Consider the following 23,614-nt stretch of genomic DNA (forward strand, 5'->3'; position numbering starts at 1 on the left):
TAAAGAAAGACATAAGCCCATAGGACCTACTAGGGAGGCTAACCATATGCCACCTACAGAACTTATACAGAACTTATACAGAACTTATAGAAAATGTACACAAAGCTATACTGATATATCCCGATCTACCCCCTCATCTGGAGTAACAGGGCATCTACATCCTCAGGAGAACTAAAGTTGTGCATTTTGTTGTTCCACATTACCTTTAGTAATGCAGGAAACTTCATTTGGACCTGTGCCCCCAAACTCCTAAGTTCTGGCATTCTAGAGCCCAACTCCCACTGCCGTTGCGCTGTTCTGCTGCCTATAGCAGAGCAGATTTGATAGGCCCCCACCTCATGGTGTGATGTCACCCACCTCAGGGACCTCTCCAGGATCTTTAACCGCATAAGTCTGAAAGTTAACCAGGATTTTTCTTGGTGTTTTCCTGGGTGAGGCTTAAACGGGTCTCTGTGAACTCTCTGGATCTCTGCTTCCAGGTCGATATCCTCTCGGTCTTTCAAGACCCCCTCCCTCAGAAACTTGCATATGAAGGCCTTAATATCCCCTTTCTCCACACCCTCTGGGATTTTAAGGACCCTCAAATTGTTTTTGCGAGCCTGCGTTTCTAACCGCTCCAAGTCCAGCTGTAATGCTCGATTCTGCGATTTCAGAGTCTCAATATCCTTCGTATTTCCCTGGACTGAGACCGAGAGAGTCTTGACCTCAAGTTCCAGGGAACCCGTACGGACACAGATATCATCGAGCTTGGGCTCTAATGCTTCACATTTGTCATGTATCCTCTTCTGATTTGCCTCAGAGATTGCGAACTTAGAGAGCAGGTCATCCCTAAAAACCTGAAGAAAAGATCCCAACTGTACCTCATCTTTACCTACCCCCTCTCCCTCCCCCTCGGGGGTCAGCACTACAGGGCCTTCATATACTAACTCCAACATAGCTGGGGAACCTGCACCAAGAAGCTGTGGAGTTATTTGAGTAAGTGATTGGGTAGGGGCTTTGGGGGATGGCGGTAACTGCAGCAACTCCTGACGTAGGGGCGTCTAGCTGGCTAGAAGGACTAATAGATCCCCCCGAGACTGTGCTCATTTCTATTTCCTGCACCTCAACCAAGGGGGAAAAACGGTTCTCAAGGTGAATTAGAGAGGGGGTATTCCGTGGATCTAGAGCTGTACCTGGAGCTGTACCTGGAACTGTACCTGGCTCTTGTAGCCTCACAGCCTGCTCCATTATTTTAAAATAAAATTTGAGGGATGGAGTAGACCTTACAGACGGACCACCAGGCACTTTAGATTTCACAATGCCCCCAGGCTTAGTATTCTTAATATTCTTCTTTTTGCGGGGGGTTGTAGGTACGACTCCTTTTGAGCCCTCTATAGAATCCAGAGTGCCCCTAATTTTAAACCCCACCTGGGTCTGAGACCGGAGCTGATATCTGTTTCTCGCTGTAGTAACCCCAGGGACAGACTCCTCCTTCTCTTTCTCCTTCCTCCCCTCCTTTACGGCAGGTGAGTCCCCAGGTATAGAAACCTCCCTCGCTAGAATCAGGGCCGGCTCAGATTCATCAGCTAACGTAGCAGTGGCCAATGCAGGATTTCAAGGGACAAGAGCCATACACCCCCACTCACCTCCTTGGGAGGGAGGGGTGGGGGGAGTGAGCAGACCACCAGACCAAGATTGTGTGTGAAAAAGGCCGCTTTATTGAAACAGGTGCACATTTACATAACTTAAAACCTCGGCCAAACGCCTTACAAAACGAAACCTCACTAAATATAATATTATATTACCTTAACCCCCAATTACAAATCCCGCCCCTAAAACGTCATCAAAACCCGCCCCCACCCATACATAACATTATTACAATTCAAACAATGCAATAACCCCGCATAATAAATTCAACACAGCCAATCCCTGAAACCATAACACAAACTCCCCAGTTCGCCCTCCAGCAACTCCTGACACCCTGAACTATGAAAACACCCCAACAAATCATCCTACCCAAATCCTCTTGCCAATGCCCCAAATCGAACAATGCCAACTACAATCCTGGCAAACACCACCAATTTCCGCCACCCAGAAAGGGGGGAAAAACATACCCCCTCTTTCTGCCCCCCAAAACAGGAATGGCAGAAAAACACAATGCACAGACTTAGCCCATAACATTTTGAATCTGCAAACATCTAGACAACACTTCTCTCAGCTCCAAAAGGTATAAGTCCATGCCAATCCTGGAGAGGTGAACCTGGAACTGTACCTGGCTCTTGTAGCCTCACAGCCTGCTCCATTATTTTAAAATAAAATTTGAGGGATGGAGTAGACCTTACAGACGGACCACCAGGCACTTTAGATTTCACAATGCCCCCAGGCTTAGTATTCTTATATCCATCACCTCTGAAAAATTCCAAAGAATCATATCGCCATGCGACACACGACCAAAACCCAAACCTCTGCAAAACCTGGATACCTCAAGATATACCTTCTTACGTGATCTGTCAATCGCCCTGGGTTTATTCGCACCTCTCCACAACCTCCGCGGTATATACTCCGTCCAGAGCACATGACAGCCTGACCACTGTTGTTTCAAAAGGGACAAGTCTTTCTTCATAGCCCGAAGGAGAACCACACCTTTAACCGCACATAAATCGTTCTCACCAAGATGAATAACAAGAACATCAGGACACGTCTCCCCAACCAACCAAGAATTTAAAGCTGGAATCAACTCTTTCCAACGCATACCCCCTTTTCCCTTCCAAATAACATTAAACAAACGATCATTGAAACCCAACTGGGAACCAAAATAACTGGAGCGTGCTTGAACATGGGCCCGTTTTACAAAAGAGTGCCCAACGATCCATATGGTCATAACTGCGGAACGGGGACCAGCAACAGAACCTGAAAAAGAAAAGCAGTATCAGATTTTAAGACATAGCTGATGACGCAAGCGCTTCTCCTGCCGCAGTACGTACATAGCGCTGAAAACAATTAGAAGACCAGCGCCCTAATCTCATGATGTCCGCAGGTGACCATCCTCTATTACTGGCCTCTGTTGCAGCCCCAATCCGAAAAGAATGGGTACTATAAAGTCTATCATCAAGACCAATATGGCGTAAGGCTTTCCTAAGCACCATGCGTAACTGGTAGTCTGTAACCCTGGAGCCATCCTTATGTTAAAACACACTAGCTTCCAGTAACCCTCCAGACAAAATCCACAACAAGGGACACGTCGCAGAAGGGGAGGGTGCTTCCAACCAAATACCTTTGCCCAAATGTCTTTGGTCAGTTTTAGAATGAGATAACCATAAGTGCACTCCCTTTTCAGAAAAATGAACATCCCTCCATAACACACCCCCTTGCATTTTAGAACCTAACAACTCAGAAACTCTAAAGGCTCCAAAAAACATCCAAACCATAAGTGTTGCAAAAATTTAAACAAACAAATGACAAAGCCTCAAACACGCGGGCTAAATTCTGCCAAGACAAAGGGTTCCTCACCATATGAGCCTTTCCCCGCTCCCGGGACCAGCCTTCCAACATCCTCTTCCCCACTTCCCCAGCAGAAGGGGCATAACCCCAAAACAGCTTGCCCATGAAAGAAATTCCAGCTAATTTTCCAGCTATGGTGACCTTAGAGAGACCTCTGTCCATTAAAACCAGGATAAACTGGATGACATCTTCATACCGATTCCACCCCGGTTCACGTCTACAGGCTCCAGATGACAAAAAATCCTTCCAAGCCAATTCATAACCCGCCCTAGTAGAAGCAGACAAAGAACCTACTACCAACTGTAGTACCCTGTCTCGCCTACTTTCCAAAGATGCTCCGGCATGGGGGTCGGTGTCCTGTCTGCCTCCGAAGCTAGCCCATGGAATCTCTCCCACTGTGAACGAGACAAAGCATCCGCAATGTCATTGTCCACACCAGGAATGTGTAGAGCCTTAAAACTGATATCATGCCTAAGGGAACCTAACACAAAAACTCGCAACAATTTCAGAGTTTCGGTGTCCCTAGCAGACTGCCTGTTGATGATTTCTACCACAGCCAAATTATCAATGCGAAAAAGCACTTTCTTGTGAGTAAACTCATGACCCCACAGAGTCAGAGCCACCACCACTGGAAAAAATTCAAAAAAAGTAATGCTCCTGCCACCATTCTTCCACTCAATTGGCCACTGCTCTGCACACCACCTGCCCTGCCAGTACAGGCCAAAACCATCACTGCCTGCTGCGTCAGAGAAAATCTGAGCATCCCACATCCAGTCCTCCTCCCTACTCAAAGGAACTCCATTAAAGGAGCGCAGGAAAAACATCCACATGCGCAGATCCTCTCTGACCCCTGCTGACAAACGCACATGATGATGAGGCAAATAGTACCCAGATAGCGCCCTACCCAACCGCCTGTAGAAAGTTCTACCAGCTCTGACCACTCTACATGCAAAATTTAGATGGCCTAACAAAACTTGCACCTCTTTAACAGTGACCTTGCGTTTCAGCAACATTAACTCCAAGAGCTCCAGCATTTTTGTCTGTTTTTCAATCGGTAAGCGTGCCTGCATTGCATTCGAATCAAGTTCAATACCCAAGAAAGACATGGTCGAGCAAGGACCCATTGTCTTCTCAGGTGCCAAAGGAACACCCAAAAGATCCATGAGCTTTTGAAATTTAACCAGAGCAGACTGACATTGTGAGGAATCTGGAGTGCCTACAAAAAAGAAATCGTCCAAATAGTGTGTTACTAACTGATGTCCAGTATGGTGTGTGAAAAACCATTGCAGGAAAGTACTAAAGGTTTCGAAAAGAGCACAGAAAATTGAACAGCCATTGACAATGCCTTGTCCACGTACCACTTCCCATGGAAATGGATGCACAGAAGATTCCAATCATCAGGATGGACTGGAAGCAATCTAAATGCAGATTTTATATCGCATTTTGCCATATTTGCTGCATGTCCTGCGCTCACCACCAATGACATAGCCACATCTACTGAAGAATATGACACTGAAGCAGCTGCCTCGTCAATGAAATCATTGATCGAAAATCCCTCCGGCCATGACAAATGTTGGATGAGTCGGAATTGGCCGGCCTCTTTCTTAGGTACCACACCAATGGGTGACACAATCAGATCATCCAAAGGCCAATCGTCAAAAGGACCTGCCATCCTCCCCTCCTGTACTTCCCTGCTCAATTTCTCCTGCACTACTACTGGATGTTCATCTGCTGATTTTAAATTTCGGGACCAACGCCGCAGCCGCGGCCCTGAATAACCAAGATGGAAACCCTCTGTGAAACCTGTTAGTAACAACTGCCGAGTACCAGCATCCCCATATCCCTCCAGTCCTTTGGCAAGCTGATCTATTCTAACCGGTGTACGAGCCTTTGGGCCCAGCACCTGCAGTATTCTTTCCCCCCCTACCTGGCTGCTGTTGCTGTGAAGAACCTGATGCACTAGCAGCTTGTTGCGGCCACTGCAGTCCCCCTGAAGGCCGAGGCCCCCAGCATCTGACCATTGGGTGTTTCCTTCCACACTGAGAGCATTCATGCCTAAACCTACAATATTCTCTAGTGCACATGCCCTTGTTGAAATCCCAACATGCTCCCATGGCAGATTGGGTGTTCGTACTACCCACCCCTCCCCTGGTGGGTTTTCCCTGAAAGGGCCGATAAACTAACGGTAGCCCACTAGCAGTAAAAATTGTCTTACCACTGGCCGGGGCGCCCATTGTATGTTGCCAGAGATCAGTGCCTAATTCATCCCATTTTGCCTCAGAATCCCAAGCCATTCTCGCACGAAACTCCTCATCATACTGTGCCCAAGCAAAACCACTACCCGTTATCTGTGCTTTCCGTATAACGTCCATATATTTGAAAAGTGCAACGCAGCGCTCAGGAAATTTTTCACAATATACACTAGCGTATATTAAAAACGCTGCCGGACAATTTTCAATGGTCAAAGGAACTTTAGGGCGCTTGGCCAATTCATATTCTTCTTCCTTTGACCCCTCTTTAGAGCGTACCTCCCTGTGTAGCAACTTCAGGATTTCGACATACTCACCTTTCCAAATCCTTTCTTTGGTGGATATCATTAAATGGGCACCCAGAGGCTTCGTGACACCCATGTAAGGCAGCTTTTTTATCTTTAACTCCTTACTATGAAGAGGATCCTTGACAATTTCAACAGCCTCTGTATTCATACCACTCTCCACCTTAGTGCCCAGATTACCTTCACCATCACTTGTACCCACACCCTGATCCTTCACGTAACGACCTTTGTGGAGCTTGCCCTCCTTATCCACTGACAACATTTCCCCCCCTGTGCCCACAGACACCATTTTTGGTCTGGCCCGTGGTGCGAAAACCTCACCTGGACGTAACAAGGGGGCTTGCCCCGGACCCGATCTCCATTCCAAATTCTCCACATTGTCCACTATCCGAGGAACCCTCACCGAGGGGCCGCGCTCTCGTCCTGGTCCAGACACCGCCATCTTGGGTCGCACCACCACTGGTGCCTGTAAAAGACTATGAGAAGCATGAAATTGCCCCCCCCCCCAGTCTCCTCATCACCCAATTCACCATCCTCGGAACTCTCATCATCATAGTCCAATAACAAAGACTCCTCCATCCTTGGAGGGCCAACCAATACATCTTTACTTGCTTTATCATAACTCTGAACACCTGCCTGGGTCTTACCAACCCTTTCCTGAACCCTTGGCGGGGGAGCCGACTGTACTCGCCGGTACTCCTCAACACGCCTACGACTCTTTATGAAAGTATCCACAGGTGACTCCATCCGCTGATGTTGAGAAGACGTTGGGGCCAGCGAGGTCGCGCCTGACCTGCATCTGCTGGCCGCGCCGGGATCCCTCAACGGTACGGAATGTGCCGCGCTAGGCTCCACCCTCCCTTCACCTCGGCGCACTTCGCCCTACCGAGTCCGCTGCTCCATGACTCGCCCTACCCTGTAAAGAAAAAGGCTGGACTGATGTGCCGGGTCCCTTACTACCAAAAACACCAAATGCACCAGGACCCACTACCCTTCAACCTAAAGACTGCTGCCCTTGTACCTGCTCGCCACTCTGAAAAAGTGGGACCTTATTCTGAAATGAAACACTGTGCATAGGAGGAGAAGGAGCAATCTCCTCATTACCACTACTCCAATCTAATATTTCCTGAACTATGGCCGACGCAGGACCTACCACAGTACCACTACCTTCCCCAGTCTCACAACGAACCTGTTCATGACCGCTGTTTCCCCCCCTACGCCCCACTTTTAATCCTGGAAACTTCAGAATGACACCCAAACCTTTTTGCGAATCCAGATCCTTACAACCTATATCACTGCTCCCTTCCCGGAGCCCTTCTGCCCAAGAGGGAAAGACATCCAACCCCTCCCAAGACCTGCTCCTAATATTCTGCGACTGTGCACCCAACCGGGTAGGAACACCAGCCGCCACCGTGGAGACATACTGAGAGCCAACCCCCGTAGAAGGCACCAAGTGAGGGGAAGAATGCAAAACACCCAAATCCTGACCAGAAGGCTGCACAACATCACCCCCCCATCCCCCAACCTGTGCCCATTCCCCCTCCCCCACAGAGCCACTACGCACAGAAACGACCTCTTCCCTATGAGATGGAGCTGGAGAAAATAACAAAGGGCTAAAAGGCGCTTCTAAATTAATTGAGTGTCATCAATCTGGAAACCAGAAACCTCCTCATATGCCAAAGGCCCTTGTCCAAACCGGAGGGGGAAAGAATGACTGTACCCCCCCCCCCCCCGACCCCAGAAGGCAAACCTCCATACAATTGATGCCCAGCCGAAGAAACATAAGGCCTGGACTGCTCGCTTGCCTGCAAAAGAACCGGCTCAGAACGAGCACCCGACAAAACCGCTGGAGCCTGTAAAACTCCCTCCTCCCCTCCCGCTGGAATCAACAGCTCGCGCACCGCGGAGGCAGAAGCCGAGCGCTTCTTGGCCCCGCGCTGCGCCCACCTTCCCCCACTCTGGGTCGGCGCAGACGCTGCTCTCCCCTGAAGCGCCTAGACCACACCAGACTCCGGCGCTCCCGCCACAGTGACCGCTAACGCAGCGGAGGGCCTAGCAGCGACCGGCACCATAGCTACCTCAAAGCCTGGAGCACCCTCTCCCAACCGCCGCACTTTTACACCCGGGGCCGTTTTCTTCACACGAGAACGGCCCCGCTCACTTACCGCCTCAAATCTTGAACGTTTTGGCGTCATACAGGCCGCCACCACTGCGGCCACACCGGCTGAGGCCTGATGATGCGGTCGAGACAGCCCAGCGACGTCCCCAATGATGAGGTCCAACCTGCCCGCTTCGCTAAGGAGGCGAATCGCCTCCAAACGCGATAATCTTCCCCTGCCATGTCTATTGAAATAAACACTACGAACACTGAATTATGAAAACATTCCTAACTGAAAAAATTCCTAACTGCTCCCGGCCACCAGGTCACCAAGCCTAAAATGGTGGCCGGGAGGAGGAGCCCCGAGAATTTATTCTTGGGCTGCCCCTAGTAGGAAAAGGAGCCCAAACTACAAAAAACCCGCCGGCAGGGCTGCTAATCAGCCCCACCCGCCCCATCCAAACCGCCCGGGGGGGGGGACCTCCCTTTGGTCGGCTGGAGTGCAGGCAATAGTCTGGGAGACCCTGTGAGACTGGAGCGTCTGAAAGTGCATACAAGATGCTCCCTCCGTTCAGTCCCTTAAAATGAGCCCGTGCAGCAGCTGCTGCCCGAATCTGCGTCCATAGCCTCGCACGGCTGCCCCAGAGACCACAGTAAGATTCTGGCCCTACCTGCGACTCCGCCTCTGCTTCTCGGACTATCTGTGCCTCCTGGTGCACCGGCGTCCAGCCGCCTCCACCATACGCCGCTCCCTCGGGAGAAACACGGAAAAAAAGCAGAGACCGCATCAAACCGAGTACTCCCCCGGAGCCTCTAAAAGACGCCATATTCTTACCGGGTGAAATTACAATATGCTGCAAGTCCGTATATCCCCATTTTCATGCAGAGACGCTGCGCTGCCCCTGGAGCTTCCTGCGACCGGCGTTAGCCCGCCGCCATGTTCCTCACAGTCGCTCCACCCCTCGTGTCCTATAAGCTTGAAGTACCCGAAGTCAAATTTGATTCTGACCCTTCTTTTCATCCCCAGATTTTGCCAGTTGCTGCAGCCTGTTTTTCTTCATTATGTTCTTTTACTCTAGTCTGTTTGTTTGCTAATACATGCAGACCTATTGTTCAGGGCCTTATTGCTACCAGGCTCTATTATACCAATCCTGAGTCTCACTCGTCTGCTGCATTTTGTACAATCTGAAGATGATAATCTAATTTTAAAGATTCCTGGTCAACAGGCAAAATCACATCATCAGAAACCACTCCATTGGCTTCCAGTTCATTAAAGGGTTCATTTTAAAAGTCTGATTATGACACGTAGAGCTTTTTAAAAGAAGGGCTCAAAATACCTGATTGGTGGATCACTCTTTACTGCCCGACTAGAGCCTTGATGATCTTATGAGCTTCACTTGAAGATTCCCATGGTTAGGCGGGCTAGGAAAGGAGGCTATTCATTTGCTTTTTGTCAGCCAAGACGTGGAATGAGCTTTCCCATACTTTACGGTCCATCTCATCTGAATCAAGTTTTAGGAAGCCTCTGCAAACGTTGCTCTTTAAAACCGTTTGACTCCTTGGTTCGTTGAGGCTTCTGCTTGCATGTCGCAGAAGGGCATCTTTTGGGTAGCTATTTGCCCTGTAAATAGCACTCTATTCATTCATTCATAATAGGTTTTTAATATACGTCAAATTCAATAGAAAATCGTGGATGTGTTCGTTCCTTTAAAAGGGAAATAAAATGTATTTCGCAGTTGAAACACTAATCCATGGTTACTATTACATTATTATTTTTAAGTCAAACCAAACAGAAGTTTGACAAAGAAGAAGGAAATCAGAGTCTGCTACATACATATATGTAAAGCTTGTTATCATATCACCTCTATAAAATATGATTATCATCTCTTTAAAAATACGATCTGGGTTGTAAGAATTATTGTTATTAAACACATATTGAACTAACGTAGAGATCTACACAGGAATTGTTCAAACTATAGATGACCTGAGTAATATTACAGAAATCAAAGAAGTGACTTTGTTTGCAAAGCAATTCTGTGATTGGTTCGGTACTTTTTTTGTCACAACTGTTGTTCTGCTTGTTAAGACTAAAAGCGAACAGAAACAGTAGTTCTGGATATAAGAGCAAAGCTGCTGGGACTTTTTGATGAAGGACAGCATACAGTATTGGTCTTCTAAAAAGCCATGGTTCGGTTTGAAATCGTAGACCAGGAGCTGCTCTATTATCTTTTGTATCATGAACTTAGGGTATGTGGCAGTGCCGTGGACTGGATTTGTTTTATCGTCGTCAATAGGTTAGCATGCAAGGTTTTTCCCAGTTTCAACCTTTAAATTGCAGGGTTCCCATAGGGCCTTACTTTTTCATCACTATTGTTTAACACATCCATGGTTCCCCTCGTGTGGATTATTGCTACCCATGTTGTACAGTTTACACATGTCAGTGCCATGTTGGTCTCAACAGGTTTTCTAGATATACAAGCATGCATATCTGTAAGTTACTTGACTGACTGCTGGTAAGCTAGAAATATTCTTTTCTGTGACATTTCGACAACCTCTGATGCTTCTGAATGGCCCCAGGGCTTGGGTTCTCCACTTGAATTAGTAATTTGTAATTTGTCAGTTCAGAAACAGTGTCTGTTGACAAATACATAAAAACAAGTATAAAACATAATTTTAAATACATAAAACAAGCAGACAAATCTTGAAAATTCATTAAAAATGATTGAATTGAGTAAATCATTGTTCCTACCCAATCCATCTTACTCAACTCAACGAAACACCAATATGTTGCGACCAAAACCACTGGAATATAGCAGGTAAAGAACACACATCCCCTACTTCAATAAAGTGCAGTCGTGCAATAAATATACAAAAGTCAATGGCAATTAATGAAAAGATAAGTATCTAGTAACAGCTTTCAAAGCGCAAGTTTGAATGACCCAAGCAGAGTATAAAAATCTAGCAACTGAGAAAACTACCGTAGGGTTTATATTGGTCTCACAAATACTTGAATGCAACAAGATAGTGCCTTGTCCCGTATAATTTACAAAAAAACTTTATCAATTTGAATCTAGCTCTACTATATGCTTTACAAAAAATAAAATATGACCTTCTATTTCCTCTTGAGACTTACACAAAGGGCAAGATCTGGAAATCTGGCCCTCTGCCTGCCAGTTGCTACAGAGGGAGCCTGTCAGTATAGTTCCCAAACTACATTTTTTTTAGAGTGTTCTCGCCCAGCTTAGTTGAATGTAGTCTAAAAAAGCCTACATGTTAAAGTCCCATTTAATTAAGAGGAAACCACTAGTCATTCGACCCAAGAAAGTTAAAGAAAGGAGTTTTACATTGTAATTGTACCAAAACTATCCTTTATAACCCGTTTAGCGTTGTCAGGGAAAGAGCCACTGCAAGACCAAAATTCTTCCAGCCCCAACTCGATGAGGACTTCATTACATATCCGAACCAAGGGATTTTATGCACACTTAAGTTCTTCAAAACATCCAAAAGACACTCTCTATAGGGTAAGAGATTCTTCACAGCCCAAAGTCTAACCCAGTACACAATTGGCCTCCATTTCACATGGTCTACTATGGATTTCAAGTCCAAGTCTAATCGAACAGGTAACATAGAGTACTCTGAGGGAGTCTCAGAAGAGAGTGGAACAAATTATCATCCACATTTTCAATCTTGCGAGAGTCCCAGTAACCCCATAACTTAGAGCCATACACAGCTGCACTCACCTCTTGTCCTCTGTATGCCTCTAAAGTTGGTGAGACAGAAAGATTGGTAGCTCTCTTAGCAGAATTAATTATAGCAAAGGCCCTATGGTTAAGTAAAGCAGTACTTGTAGCTATTTGTTTCAACAATGAGTTGGAGTCAGAGATCCGAATTCCAAGGTAATCGAACTCCTTGACTCTCTCCAGGGGACCCCCACCCAGTCCAACTTTGGAACAAACTTTTTATACGAGTTACAAACCCATCAATTTTGTTTTGTGTGTATTTAACTTCAAGCCACAGTTAGAACAAAACAGCATAAACCTATCCAGTAGGACCTGTAAGCCTTTTTCAGTTTTAGACAACAACATAGTGTCATCTGCGAAAAAGGAGGGCTGGCACGTTGCTCCCTGCCAAGACAGGGGAATCGTTGAAACAATTTGATAGAAAATCAATACATCCATTAATAAAAATTAAAAACAAAGGAGCCAAAACACACCGTTGTCGTACTCCTTTCTTTACTGCAATTCTAGGAGTAAGTTCGCTGTTGGGCTCCCCCCAACCTGAGCGTAGCTATCAGAGTGAAGTCGGCTAAGTAAATCTAAAAGGTCTGTGAGATTTCTAGATCTTGTAGAACTTCCCAGAGCTTGCCCTGTGAGACCATGTCAAAAGCTGTACAGAGGTCTACAAAGGCAATATAAAAGCTACCCCCAAGAGATTGACAGTCCTCCATTTTATCAGAAGGAAACAAATCCCTTGGTTAACTGCGCTTATATCTTCTCTAAAGGCGGTGTGGCATTGGCTAATAATGTAATATCCCAAAATCCACATAGTTAATGTATCAAGAAACTGCCTGGAAAGCAATATTTGAAAACCATCAATTAAGCTGGTTGGGCGATAATTACTGAGGCCTGTTCAAGGTCCTTTCTTCTGAATTGGAAGAATCACTCCTCCCTTCCAGGTATCTGGAATGGGAGCATCTGCAGCTATAGCATTTGATGCACCATTAATATAAGTGAGCCATACTTCTGGTTCTGACTTAAAAAGGTCTAGCAGTATTTTATCTAGGCCAGGCGCTTTACTCACCTTCTGAGCTGCTACAACTTCCTTGGTGTCCTTAACCCCTTGCCTGCGGTCGGAATTCTGTTCCTGTGCGGCACATTCCGATCGCGGGCGTGGTCGTGACGGCTCCCGGCCGTCATCGGCACACGAGCACTGTGTGCCATGACGGATGGGAGCCGTCACCAGCATGCAAGGGGTTAAAGATGAAAGTTTATTTTTATTTTATTTTATTTGTTTACATTTGTAATGCGCACAGCTACCCAACAAAGGGTTTCCCGGCGCGGCAGATCCCAATAGCAATGCGGTTACAGAAAACTAGATGTTAAAGAGCCATGTTTTTAGGGCTTTTCTGAATTTGATGTAATTCGACTCAGACCGCAATGTATGTGGCATTGAATTCCAGAGAGAAGGTCCTAGGAATGAGAAGGACTTGCCACCCATGCGTGACAGCCTGGTCCTTGGAATTTCAAAATGATTTGCCGTGGAAGATCGAAGAGATCTGGAAGGACGGTAGGGGCGCACCAGGTTTTGCAGATATTTAGGAGCGGTGTTGGTGGAAATCCTGTGCATAAAACATAGAGATTTGAATTTAACTCGGTTTTCAATTTTTAGCCAGTGTAACTTCCTGATGTATTTAGTGGTTGGAGTAGAGATGGGAATTTTACAGAGTAGTCTGGCTGCTGCCTTTTGCACTGATTGCAACCTGCGGACAGTAGCTTTGTTCGCCCCCAGGTACAAAACGTTGCCATAATCTAGCCTAGATGTTATTAGGGCATTGACAACTGTTTTCTTGGTGTTTTCAGGCAGCATCCAACAGATCTTTTTTAGCCATTTTAATATGGCAAAGCAGGTGGCTGAAGTCTTTACCACTTGCTGATGTAAACTGAGTGAGTCGTCAATAATGACGCCCAGGTTGCGAGCATGAGTAACCGGGACAGGGGGGATGCCCATTTCAGTTGGCCAGTGTTGGGGTCCCCAAAGTTCTTTATTTTTGCCCAACACGATTAACTCGGTTTTTTCGCCGTTAAGTTTTAGGAAGTTTTTTTGCATCCAGTCGGCGATTTTACAGAGTCCGAGTTGTAGGGTGGAGGAATTATCAGAATCTGCAGCTGATAAAGAAAAAAGCAGCTGGGAATCATCAGCGTAAGAAAACATTAAAAGCCCCGTTTCCTCCACTATTTTGGCCAGGGGGCTCATATACACGTTGAAAAGCAACGGGCTAAGAATAGAGCCCTGTGGAACTCCGTGTTTGAATGTCATGGTGTCGGAGCAGGCAGTTTGTGAGAAGACCTGGAAAGTGCGGTTTTCCAATAATGATCTAATCCAGTTGAGAGCTGCCCCACGGATGCCCAGGGAGTGGAGTGTTTGGGCGAGGACCGCATGCGACAGGGTGTCGAATGCCGCGCTGAGGTCGAGCAGCACAAGTGCCACTGTTTCGCCCTTGTCCACCATGCGGCGGATATTTTCGGTTACCCCCAGCAAGGTAGTTTCTGTGGAAAAGCCTGCACGAAATCCCGACTGGTGGGATGGTAATAGGTCCTGAGTGGTGATGAAATCAGTGAGGCAACGATGTACATGTTTCTCCAATATTTTTGCAAAGGTGGGCAGCAAGGATATTGGGCGGAAGTTAGCTGGCAAATTGGGGTCTGCGCCAGCTTTCTTCAGGAGCGGATGAATCCTTGCATGCTTCCATTCACTGGGTACAAATTATTCCAGTAACGAAGCATTGAGAAGATCAGTGATGGTAACCAAGACGTTGCTGTTAAGTTGCTTTAAGACTGAGCATGGCAATGGGTCTTTAGGTGAGCCAGATTTAATAGTTTTTAGCAGCCTTTGAACCATATCAGGGTTCAGCATGGGCCAACTATCAAGTGTGACAGAAGATGCATTAACCGGAGTAGAGCAATCCGGAATGCCTGGGGTATTACCCGAGGTAGATGATGCACAATTTGGGGTAGCTTCAGTGGTTAAATTATATTTTTTAGAAGCTTGATTAATGTCTTGATGAATTTGGTCAACTTTATTGATGAAGAAGGCAGCTAGTAGGTCACATTGAGTTTTATTAAGTTCAGGTGGGAGTTGAGACGTATTAGAGCCAGCCAGCTCTTTTACTAGCTTAAAAAGTGTTTTGGAGTGGTCTAAGTCATTTGTGATTTTTGTGCAGATGAATTCTGCTTTAGCCTTGCTACACTGCTTTTGATACGCTATTAACTGAATTTTGTATTTTTCCTTGATTACAGGTGAGTAACTCCTCCTCCATTGACGTTCAAGATTTTTACATCTAGTTTTTTCATTTTGTAAAATATCGTTGAACCAGGGCGCAGGAGAGCGGTGGGTGTTAGGTTTTAGCTTTGTTTTGGGCAGGGTGGAGTCAATGGCTGCAAGAAGCCAGTTTTGTACTGTGGAGGAAAGCTGTTGAATAGAGGTCTTAGTGCAAGGCCTATGTTCTTCCAGGAGGGTATTAAGACTGTCAATGTCAAGTTGTTTCCACTTTCTTATAAACTGGGTGGGTAGGGGAGTATTATCTTTATTTATTGGGTCGACCTGAAGGGCAAATTTAACCAAATAGTGGTCGGACCAGGGCAGAGGCTGGGCAGAATGCGTCACAATATTGTTAAGATGGGATCTAGCAGGTGTCCAGCACGATGTGTAGGCCCTGAGTTCTTTAAGGTTAGATTGAGAGCTGCTAAGTCATTTATGAAGTCTTTAGCTAAAGAGCATTCCTCATCCTCTAGATGCAAGTTTATGTAGCCTAAGAATGTGAAATTGGCAGTTCTCATGGCTAACGGTCCGATAAGTGCAGACATATTTGTCACCCATTTGGACGCTGCCCCCGGAGGCCGATACACAAGGACTCCGGCTAAAGTGAAATAAGGGGCTAGCGTAAGTTTAAATGTCGCCGCTTGGCAGCCATCACATAAAAGAGGTTTAAATTCGCAATTAAAAATCTTTTTGAAGATGATGGCAATTCCTCCGCCAGGTATCTTTTCCCTATCAAGTCTGGTGATAGCGTAGGAGTCCGGAAGTGCCATAGCTATGTCTGGACCCGAACTTTCTTTGAGCCAGGTTTCAGTAATAAACAATGCATCAGGTGCTTCATCTAAGAGTAGGTTATATATTTCTAGTTTATGCATTGGTAAAGAGCGACAGTTGAGGCTAATAAAGGAAAAGGATTTTGTCTTTGATTTTGAGGAGTTCTTGAGGGAATCAGACAGTGTAGATTTGATCCCTTCAGGGTCAATGTGTAATTGACAGGTTTGACAGGAATCCTTCTCCCACCCCAATTTTAACAACCTGCAGGAGGGTTTTGTTGCCGGTTGTAGAGCCTTCAAATCGACAGACGTATATTTGATGTAGGGGGATTCTATTGAATGTATTGCTATATCGGCTATAGGTACCTGTGGTATGTTGGGGACTGAACCATATGGTGGTGCCATAGCCCTGAGGCACGTCCGAGGCGCGGACGGGCGCAGACGGGCTGACTCCGGCGCTGAGGAGGCGCTTCCGCAAACGCGACCGCTAGCGCGGAGATAGACCGTTTCCTTAAATACCGGCCACTAGAGCGCTCTCACCGCTCTCGCCCCCTCACTCAAGATGGCCGCCGTAAATGCTGTTGTCACTAGCCCTCGATCTACAGCCCTAAAATCGGCTGGGAATGTCAGGAACAGAGCGAAAATAGTGGCAAGTGAGTGCCAAGTATGCCAGGTATGCTGTATGCAAACAGTATGAAAATTCGAGCACTTTTAAAATTCGGCGTTTTTAAACTAAAATAAATTGCACAGTAGCTGGAAATTGCTCCTAGTGTGATCTGAAGTCAAACAATATGTTGCCAAAGCGCTAGGATCTCGCGCCTGCTTCCTAGGGGCTCCTTAAATACCGGACACTAGAGCGCTCTCACCGCTCTCTCCCCCTCACTCAAGATGGCCGCCGTAAATGCTGTTGTCACTAGCCCTCGATCTACAGCCCTAAAATCGGCTGGGAATGTCAGGAACAGAGCGAAAATAGTGGCAAGTGAGTGCCAAGTATGCCAGGTATGCTGTATGCAAACAGTATGAAAATTCGAGCACTTTTAAAATTCGGCGTTTTTAAACTAAAATAAGTTGCACAGTAGCTGGAAATTGCTCCTAGTGTGATCTGAAGTCAAACAATATGTTGCCAAAGCGCTAGGATCAGTAATTCTAGTAATTCTAGACACTCATGGAGCAGCCACTACGACTTGAACAATATCTGGGCTAGCATCAACTTCAACAAAGCACATGAGATCTCCATAAAGGCTTCCAAAATGCTTAACCCACTCATTGGCTTGGACATGAATTTTCGGTTTCATTGGTGTCATTGGTCTTCTGCTTTCCCTGTGGAATACAATGCGGCAGAAATGTTTAGATTTTTTTTAGAATAAGCCACTTATAAAAGATCGTCCCAAATGCCTGTTTCCCATTTTAATCTGACTTCTCTAGTCACAGTTTTGTGGTTCTAGAGGATTCTATTCTGCATTCAAAGCACGATATAATAGTGGAAATAAGGTCGAGTTTTCTAAGACTGAAATCCCTGTTGAACCATTCTTTACCAGATATTGGTGCAGTAGCAGTCCTACTATTCTTTTAAAAAAAAATTGTAGTTCATGAACGTGCATTAAAAACATGGGATTGTCTAAGTTATTGCTTACAATTCCCACTTTCTTTTTTACTACATCGTACATAGAACTCATAGCAGCAGAATTGCAGAAAATGCTGGACCAGTTCACATTTTTACGGTTCTTACAGACGGCAAGAGGATCAGCTAATGAACCAGAGGCCTCAAGCATGTCGGAAATTAAAGAACCATTCAAATATAAGGCTAAGATGTTGTGATCTAGTACCTTTGTGTCCTTCAGCACATGTCATAGAGAGACATCAATAAACATATATTCAATGATACTTTGGTAGGATCCTCTCCTATACCTGTGGCTCCAGATGATATGAACAAATTAAACAGAATTTATAAAACGCGCAGCTAGAGCTAGGAGTGTTTTAATCCTCAGCTCATAAATAGTCACAGGATTTGACAAGATCTCAATTCTTGTGAGAATACCCATGTTTATACTCATTTTCTGAACATGTAAATTGATTCCACAGAGCGGAGCTCGAGAGGGAGCTTATTCCATGCTGATGGTCCCAGATAGGGGAATCTTGGGAATCCTATCCAGTGTGCTGATTGTGGATCTCAGGTTTCTGGTGGGGAAGTAGAATCTAATTCTGGCCCTCGGGTAACATGCCCCTTGTGATGAAGCTCTTTGTGGAATAAGACTAGGACTTTAAACAAGATCCTCTTCCTCACTGGAAGCCAGTGCAGGGTGCTGAGATTGGGGGACATGCGTTCTCGGAGGAAGACTGAGAAGAATGCAGGCTGCTGTGGCAGGTTGTCGGGTAGTCCCATATACAGAGCATTTGCATAGTCCTACATTGATGTGATGAGTGCTTGGACAATGGATTCTCTGGAAGAAAATGAGATGAAGTTCAGAAACTTCTTTAGAACACAAGGAAAACGGAAGCAGAAGCCTACAGCAACATTTTTTGTAGTTGAAAAGGTGAATGGCAAATTTGACATAGAGATTCTTGACTGCTCCCTTCTGAGGGCCTGGTGTGGGGGGTGCCAAAAGATTTGCCATGTTGCCAGGGAATTTTGACCAAAGAACAGAATCTCGGTTTTGTCTGCGTTGCACTTTGAATAATTTGTGGTCATCCAGTGGAAAACAGCCTCTAGACAAGATTTAATAGATTCACCTGCAATCTCTTCTTCCTTCTCACAGGAGAAAAGCAGCTATGTGTCGTCAGCATAAGAGATCACTTTTGCCCCCAAAGCTTCCGTAAACTGAGCTAGTTTAAGATAAATGTTGGAAAGCGTGGGGCTCGGGCAGAGCCTTGAGGCACTCCCACTGTAAGTTCCGGGGACTCTGAAGAGAAAGGAGAGACCCATACCTCCTGTCCTCTGCCATTCAAAAGGGATACAAGCCAGTTCAAGGCCTGACCTACCACTCCAATTCTGGATGAGGGACCATGTCAAAGGCTGCTGACAGATCTAACCTGATCAGCACTGTTTTCCACCCAGCATTCAGGGTAACTCAGATGTACTCTGTGACCTCCATCCATGCGGTCTCCATATTACAATTTGGTGTAAAGCCGGACGTGCTAGAGTGTAACAAGTTATTGTCTTCAAGATACTGGGAAAGTTGCTAGTTTACTCATTTTTCCAGTACTTTAGGCAGAGTTGACAACCGAGATATCAGTCTATAGTTGGACTGTTCTTTGGGATCTTCCGTGTTTTTTTTTTTAGTAGGGGGAGAATTTTTCTATGTTTGCAGGAATATGGTACTGTTGCCATAGACAGAGAGGCATTTAGCACCCTGTGGACTACAGCATTGATGAGTCAACTCTAGTGCTAACAGATTAGGAGGGCAAGGATCCGTGGGTGATCCTGATTTAAGGCTGATAATGGCTGCCAAAGCCCCTTCCAAGGGAATATGGTAAATCTTGATAGTGTGGACTCCACTACAGTGGCCACACTTATATTCACTGTGCCCATCAAGCCCTCATCTAACTGAATGATGGTGGTGAGACATGCTTGAATATTAGGGATTTTGTCGATGATGAAGCATGCCGTGGGTGGGAGTCTGTTAAAGTATAGACCTACCCCTGCTTGTACAAAAAAAGAATATTTCAAAAGATTCTATTGTGAGAAGATTGCCTTTTCTTCTGTTTTGTTTAAAGTTAACAGTCACTTACCTTGCATGCAAAGTAAGTTTGACATTTAAGAAAATAATCAGTTCACCATTCAGCTGAGAAAAAAGTGCACATATCACATATTAGTGTGTTTTAAGAACTTCAGGTCGGGGCTCAGCTGAATAAAGAGGGTTTGGTTCACATAAATGTGCATTATAGTTCATACTTTGAAACCCTGGAACATTCACAAAAAAATAGCAGGTATTATCTCTCACTGCCGAAGATGGAACTAAATCACTGCAGAGAACTCCATACACTGAAATAGGTTGAAGACTATGATGTCTATTTGTTTTGGCTTTTCCAGCTTAAGTCTCAGGCTCAAAACTACCATTTGTAAACTAATCATCTGCTGTTCCTCTAGGCCACAAGTGACATGCTAACAATTTGTTTTCACAGCTGAAGTGACAGCTAGTATTTAAAGCTAGATTTTAGGTGGAAAGTTGTATGGCGAAACGCCTTTTCAATTTACACTTTTCCTACATTTTCTATCCCACGACAAAGCCGATGCTCAAAAGAATGTCAGGTTCCCATGATCAGAAATACCTATGTAGGGCTCCCTCCTGGTCAGCATGCGTAGCAAGCAGGCAGAATTTCCCAACAGGCCCTGCCTGACATGGGATGTACTATGACCCTCTGGTTCTGGTCTTTACAGCTGCCTGGCTGTTATTTGATGCTTCATTTACCTAGATTTTTGTGACAAAAGAATAAACCATGCAAACTGATAGAAACTTCTAGCTGTAGATTCCTTGCTGTAGGATATTCCCAAGGCGTTAGACTGGGTTTGAAATCCCTTGAGCAGTACCCCTGTTTGCCGGTAGGTTTTGTTAAACGGCCCTGCATTAGCAGCATCTATGCCTATGTGATATGACTCCTACGTAGGTGCCACCCCAGCGCACTGACATCAGTTCCTTTCTTTCCATGACAACAGCGTGGATCCGCCTTATCTGGTAGAGATTCTCTCTAGCTGCAGATTCCTTATCGACCCTCCCAGCGCCCCATTCTGCGATCCAGTAGGTCCCTGTATGCTCTTAATAATCTGCTTGCTGGTCAATCAGCCTTCTGACATTGCTCCATGCTTCCAATGCGGAAACTGTCTTGAAAAGAAACTGATGTCACACGGGTGGAGCCTATATAGGTACTGTGGACATCACATTCGGATTTTCAGTATCCAGTCTGACACCTGGTGAGTATTCTAAGGTAAGGAATCTGCGGCTAGATAGTCACTACCAAATAATGCATTATCGAAGGTAAGAAACTTGTTCTTCAATGGAACAGGGTTTCCTTCTGCGTTGTGACTAACTGAGATTCTTTCTGCATCCCCTTACAGGCGGTTCCAGTAATGTACCATCCCCCACGTTGTATGTTCTACTGGGAGCAATGCTGCTAATCATGATTTTAAAACAGGTGAGCTATGGATTTATTTTTCATTGTTTGTAGAACTGTGCTCCTAGGTTATTGCCTTTAAATTAAAGTGTGGATCACAACAGAATGAAGCTGTGGCACAAACAGTCAGGCAGCCAAAGACATTAAGCATGCAATGTGTGTATAAGAGAGAGAGGCACCATTTCCTTTTGCCACCATTTCTCAGCATTTCCTTATAATTCCGGCAGCATGCTGGGAAAGGAAACCTCAGCACTAATGCCAGAGCAGGAAGGTGGACACTTGAAGGGCACTAAGGGGGTTCATTCCCATACCCCAGTGTTTGGCTTGTCACAGACACACTATTGCTGCACCTTTCTCAACTCCTCAGCTCATAGCAGTGGTAATGCTGCATGTGTTGCCCCATTCCCAGCTGCAAACCTCAGCATATTTAATGTTACTCTGCAAAGATTGCAGCAGGTTTTACATGCCAACATGTTTTTGGGGGGAAATGTGGGGTCTGTGTGACATGTGTACACTGCTCGTAATTACAATGCAGGGGCAAACTCTTGTGTTCACGAGGGGTGCTAGGTGGCGCACAACCAAGATGGCCGCACGCTCTGGCAGCCTGGCTACTTGATCCTTCATTTATCCTCTGACACCGTTGCATAATCGGGCTGTCTACACCAAAATACTGAGACATTAGCTGCCTGCTATCTCTGGTGCCATTTTTGAATGCGTGCATAGATCTGCAGGTCATCAAAGTGGTGGGAAGTTCTCAGCGGGGCACCTAGTGAATCCTGACTGGAGCTCCTTGCTGCTGCGGCAAGCACTTGAGTGCCGCGGCTCCCATGTGGTCCAAGCTGTGTCAGTGCGTATCGGAGAGGGACGTTGACATCGCCGATTCCGTTCCGGCTGCCACATTCTTCTGGACTTCTGCGGCACTGTGAGGGCGGTGAGTGCCATTGGACTGTGACTTTATTCCGCACTGCAGCCTGCATTATCCACCACTTGTGGTCTCAGCCATGAGCTTAGACTGTCGCTCATCCCCTTCCCGCCTGACGGACACGGAGTGCTCACGGCACTCGGAGGCGGTTGGTGCAGTGAGGCCTGGCGTTTGGGTCGCCTCATGGCTCTGTGGGCACGCTTCCTGATTACACCTTTGGGGGGACAATCCAGCCTGTGTGATACCCCACCCTCTTAAGCCCATAAATAGAACTGTCCGGAATGTTGGGTGCCCTGGCAATAGCGATCGTGTGCACTCAGCGCCTGGGCTCCCCGATTTCCCGACTCCCCCCCTCCCTGGCTTATGGCCTGATAGTATCCTTCATTTAGGTGGGGGACTGTGACCTTGCACCAAACCTCATTTATATTGCACCACTGACACTCGTGCCCTGGGCGCTCGGCCCGTGATTGTGTACGGTGTGTCTGTTAGGCTGCTGTGTGGACACCATTGGCCAATCGAGGGGGGACCTAGATGCGGACCTCGCTGCTGCCATGGCAAAACCAGATGGCGGACAACCTAAGCTGGTATTTGATGCGAAGAAGGTCGCCACTCGCTCGAGCTCGGAGGAATCTAGTCAAACAGCTGGTGAGATGTCGCTTTCACAGAATTCGACTCCGGGGGATGAAGTTAAGGCTCTACTGCTGGCCCTGCAACATAGCATGTCAGATCTGTCAGGGAAAATGGACACTAGGAATACCTGCCTGGACTTCTTAGTCCAGAAAGTGGACAAACATGATGGGCATATTAAAGAGGCTGAAAGACTCATCTCAGACAACGAGGATACTAGCGCACAGCTGCAGCAGCAGGTATCACACATGGACAAATTACTTACTCAAGGTGATCGCTGCTAAGAATGAAGACCTTGAGGCCTGCAGTCGCGGGAACAATATAAGAATCGTAGGCATTCCAGAAAGCACCAACACGGGTCGTATGGAGGAGTATATTGAGCAGCTTTTGCGTGGTGCCAGTGACGACGATCTGTTTTCTGCCCATTTTATCGTGGACCGAGCACACCGCTCATTAGGGCCGCGTCCTCCACCGGGCGGGTCCCCCAGACCAATTGAGGCCCGCCTCCTCAATTATAGTTATTGCGATTCTGCCTTGAAGTTGGCAAGGGAACAAAAAAAACCTGCGATATGATCGAGTGGAATTTAGCATCTTCCCGGATCCCAGATTTCACCATGGCGGTGCAGAAGGCACGCCGAAAATTAATTGGAGTCAAGCAAAAGCTTCGTAAAGCCCAGAATAAGTACATGCTTCTTTACCCGGCACTTCTACGAGTCTCCTACTGGGGAAAAAACACTGTCTTCACAAATCCACACCAGGTGGAGGAATTCCTAAAATCATTGCATCCTCGTTCTCCTGGAGGTACATCGGAGGACCGTACATCTAGATCGCCCTCTCCGCAAGAGGACTGATGATCTCCCTTGGAGGCGGACCGATGTGGATAACTCCTAACCCCTAGATGACATGGCAATTCTGTTCTTCATTGGCTCTGTTTATGTCTGGGGAAAATCTTCATGGCATGTTGGGCGTGAATACCCTTCCCCTGAGAGGCTGTAATGACGACGGACAGATGGACA

At 46.3% G+C, this 23,614-nt stretch overlaps 1 protein-coding gene across 1 annotated transcript in view; it reads left to right on the plus strand.

Annotated features, from left to right (window-relative positions):
- LOC147701707 (uncharacterized) overlaps positions 1-23,614 on the plus strand; it is a 332,276-nt gene that overhangs the window by 209,006 nt on the left and 99,656 nt on the right. The window contains exon 5 of the mRNA XM_086928690.1: positions 20,994-21,070. Coding sequence (XP_086784816.1) covers positions 20,994-21,070 — 77 coding nt within the window. The remainder of the gene's footprint in view (positions 1-20,993; positions 21,071-23,614) is intronic.

Source organism: Lissotriton vulgaris, chromosome 7 (genome assembly GCF_964263255.1).
Source record: "Lissotriton vulgaris chromosome 7, aLisVul1.2, whole genome shotgun sequence".
Classification (NCBI taxonomy): domain Eukaryota; kingdom Metazoa; phylum Chordata; class Amphibia; order Caudata; family Salamandridae; genus Lissotriton; species Lissotriton vulgaris.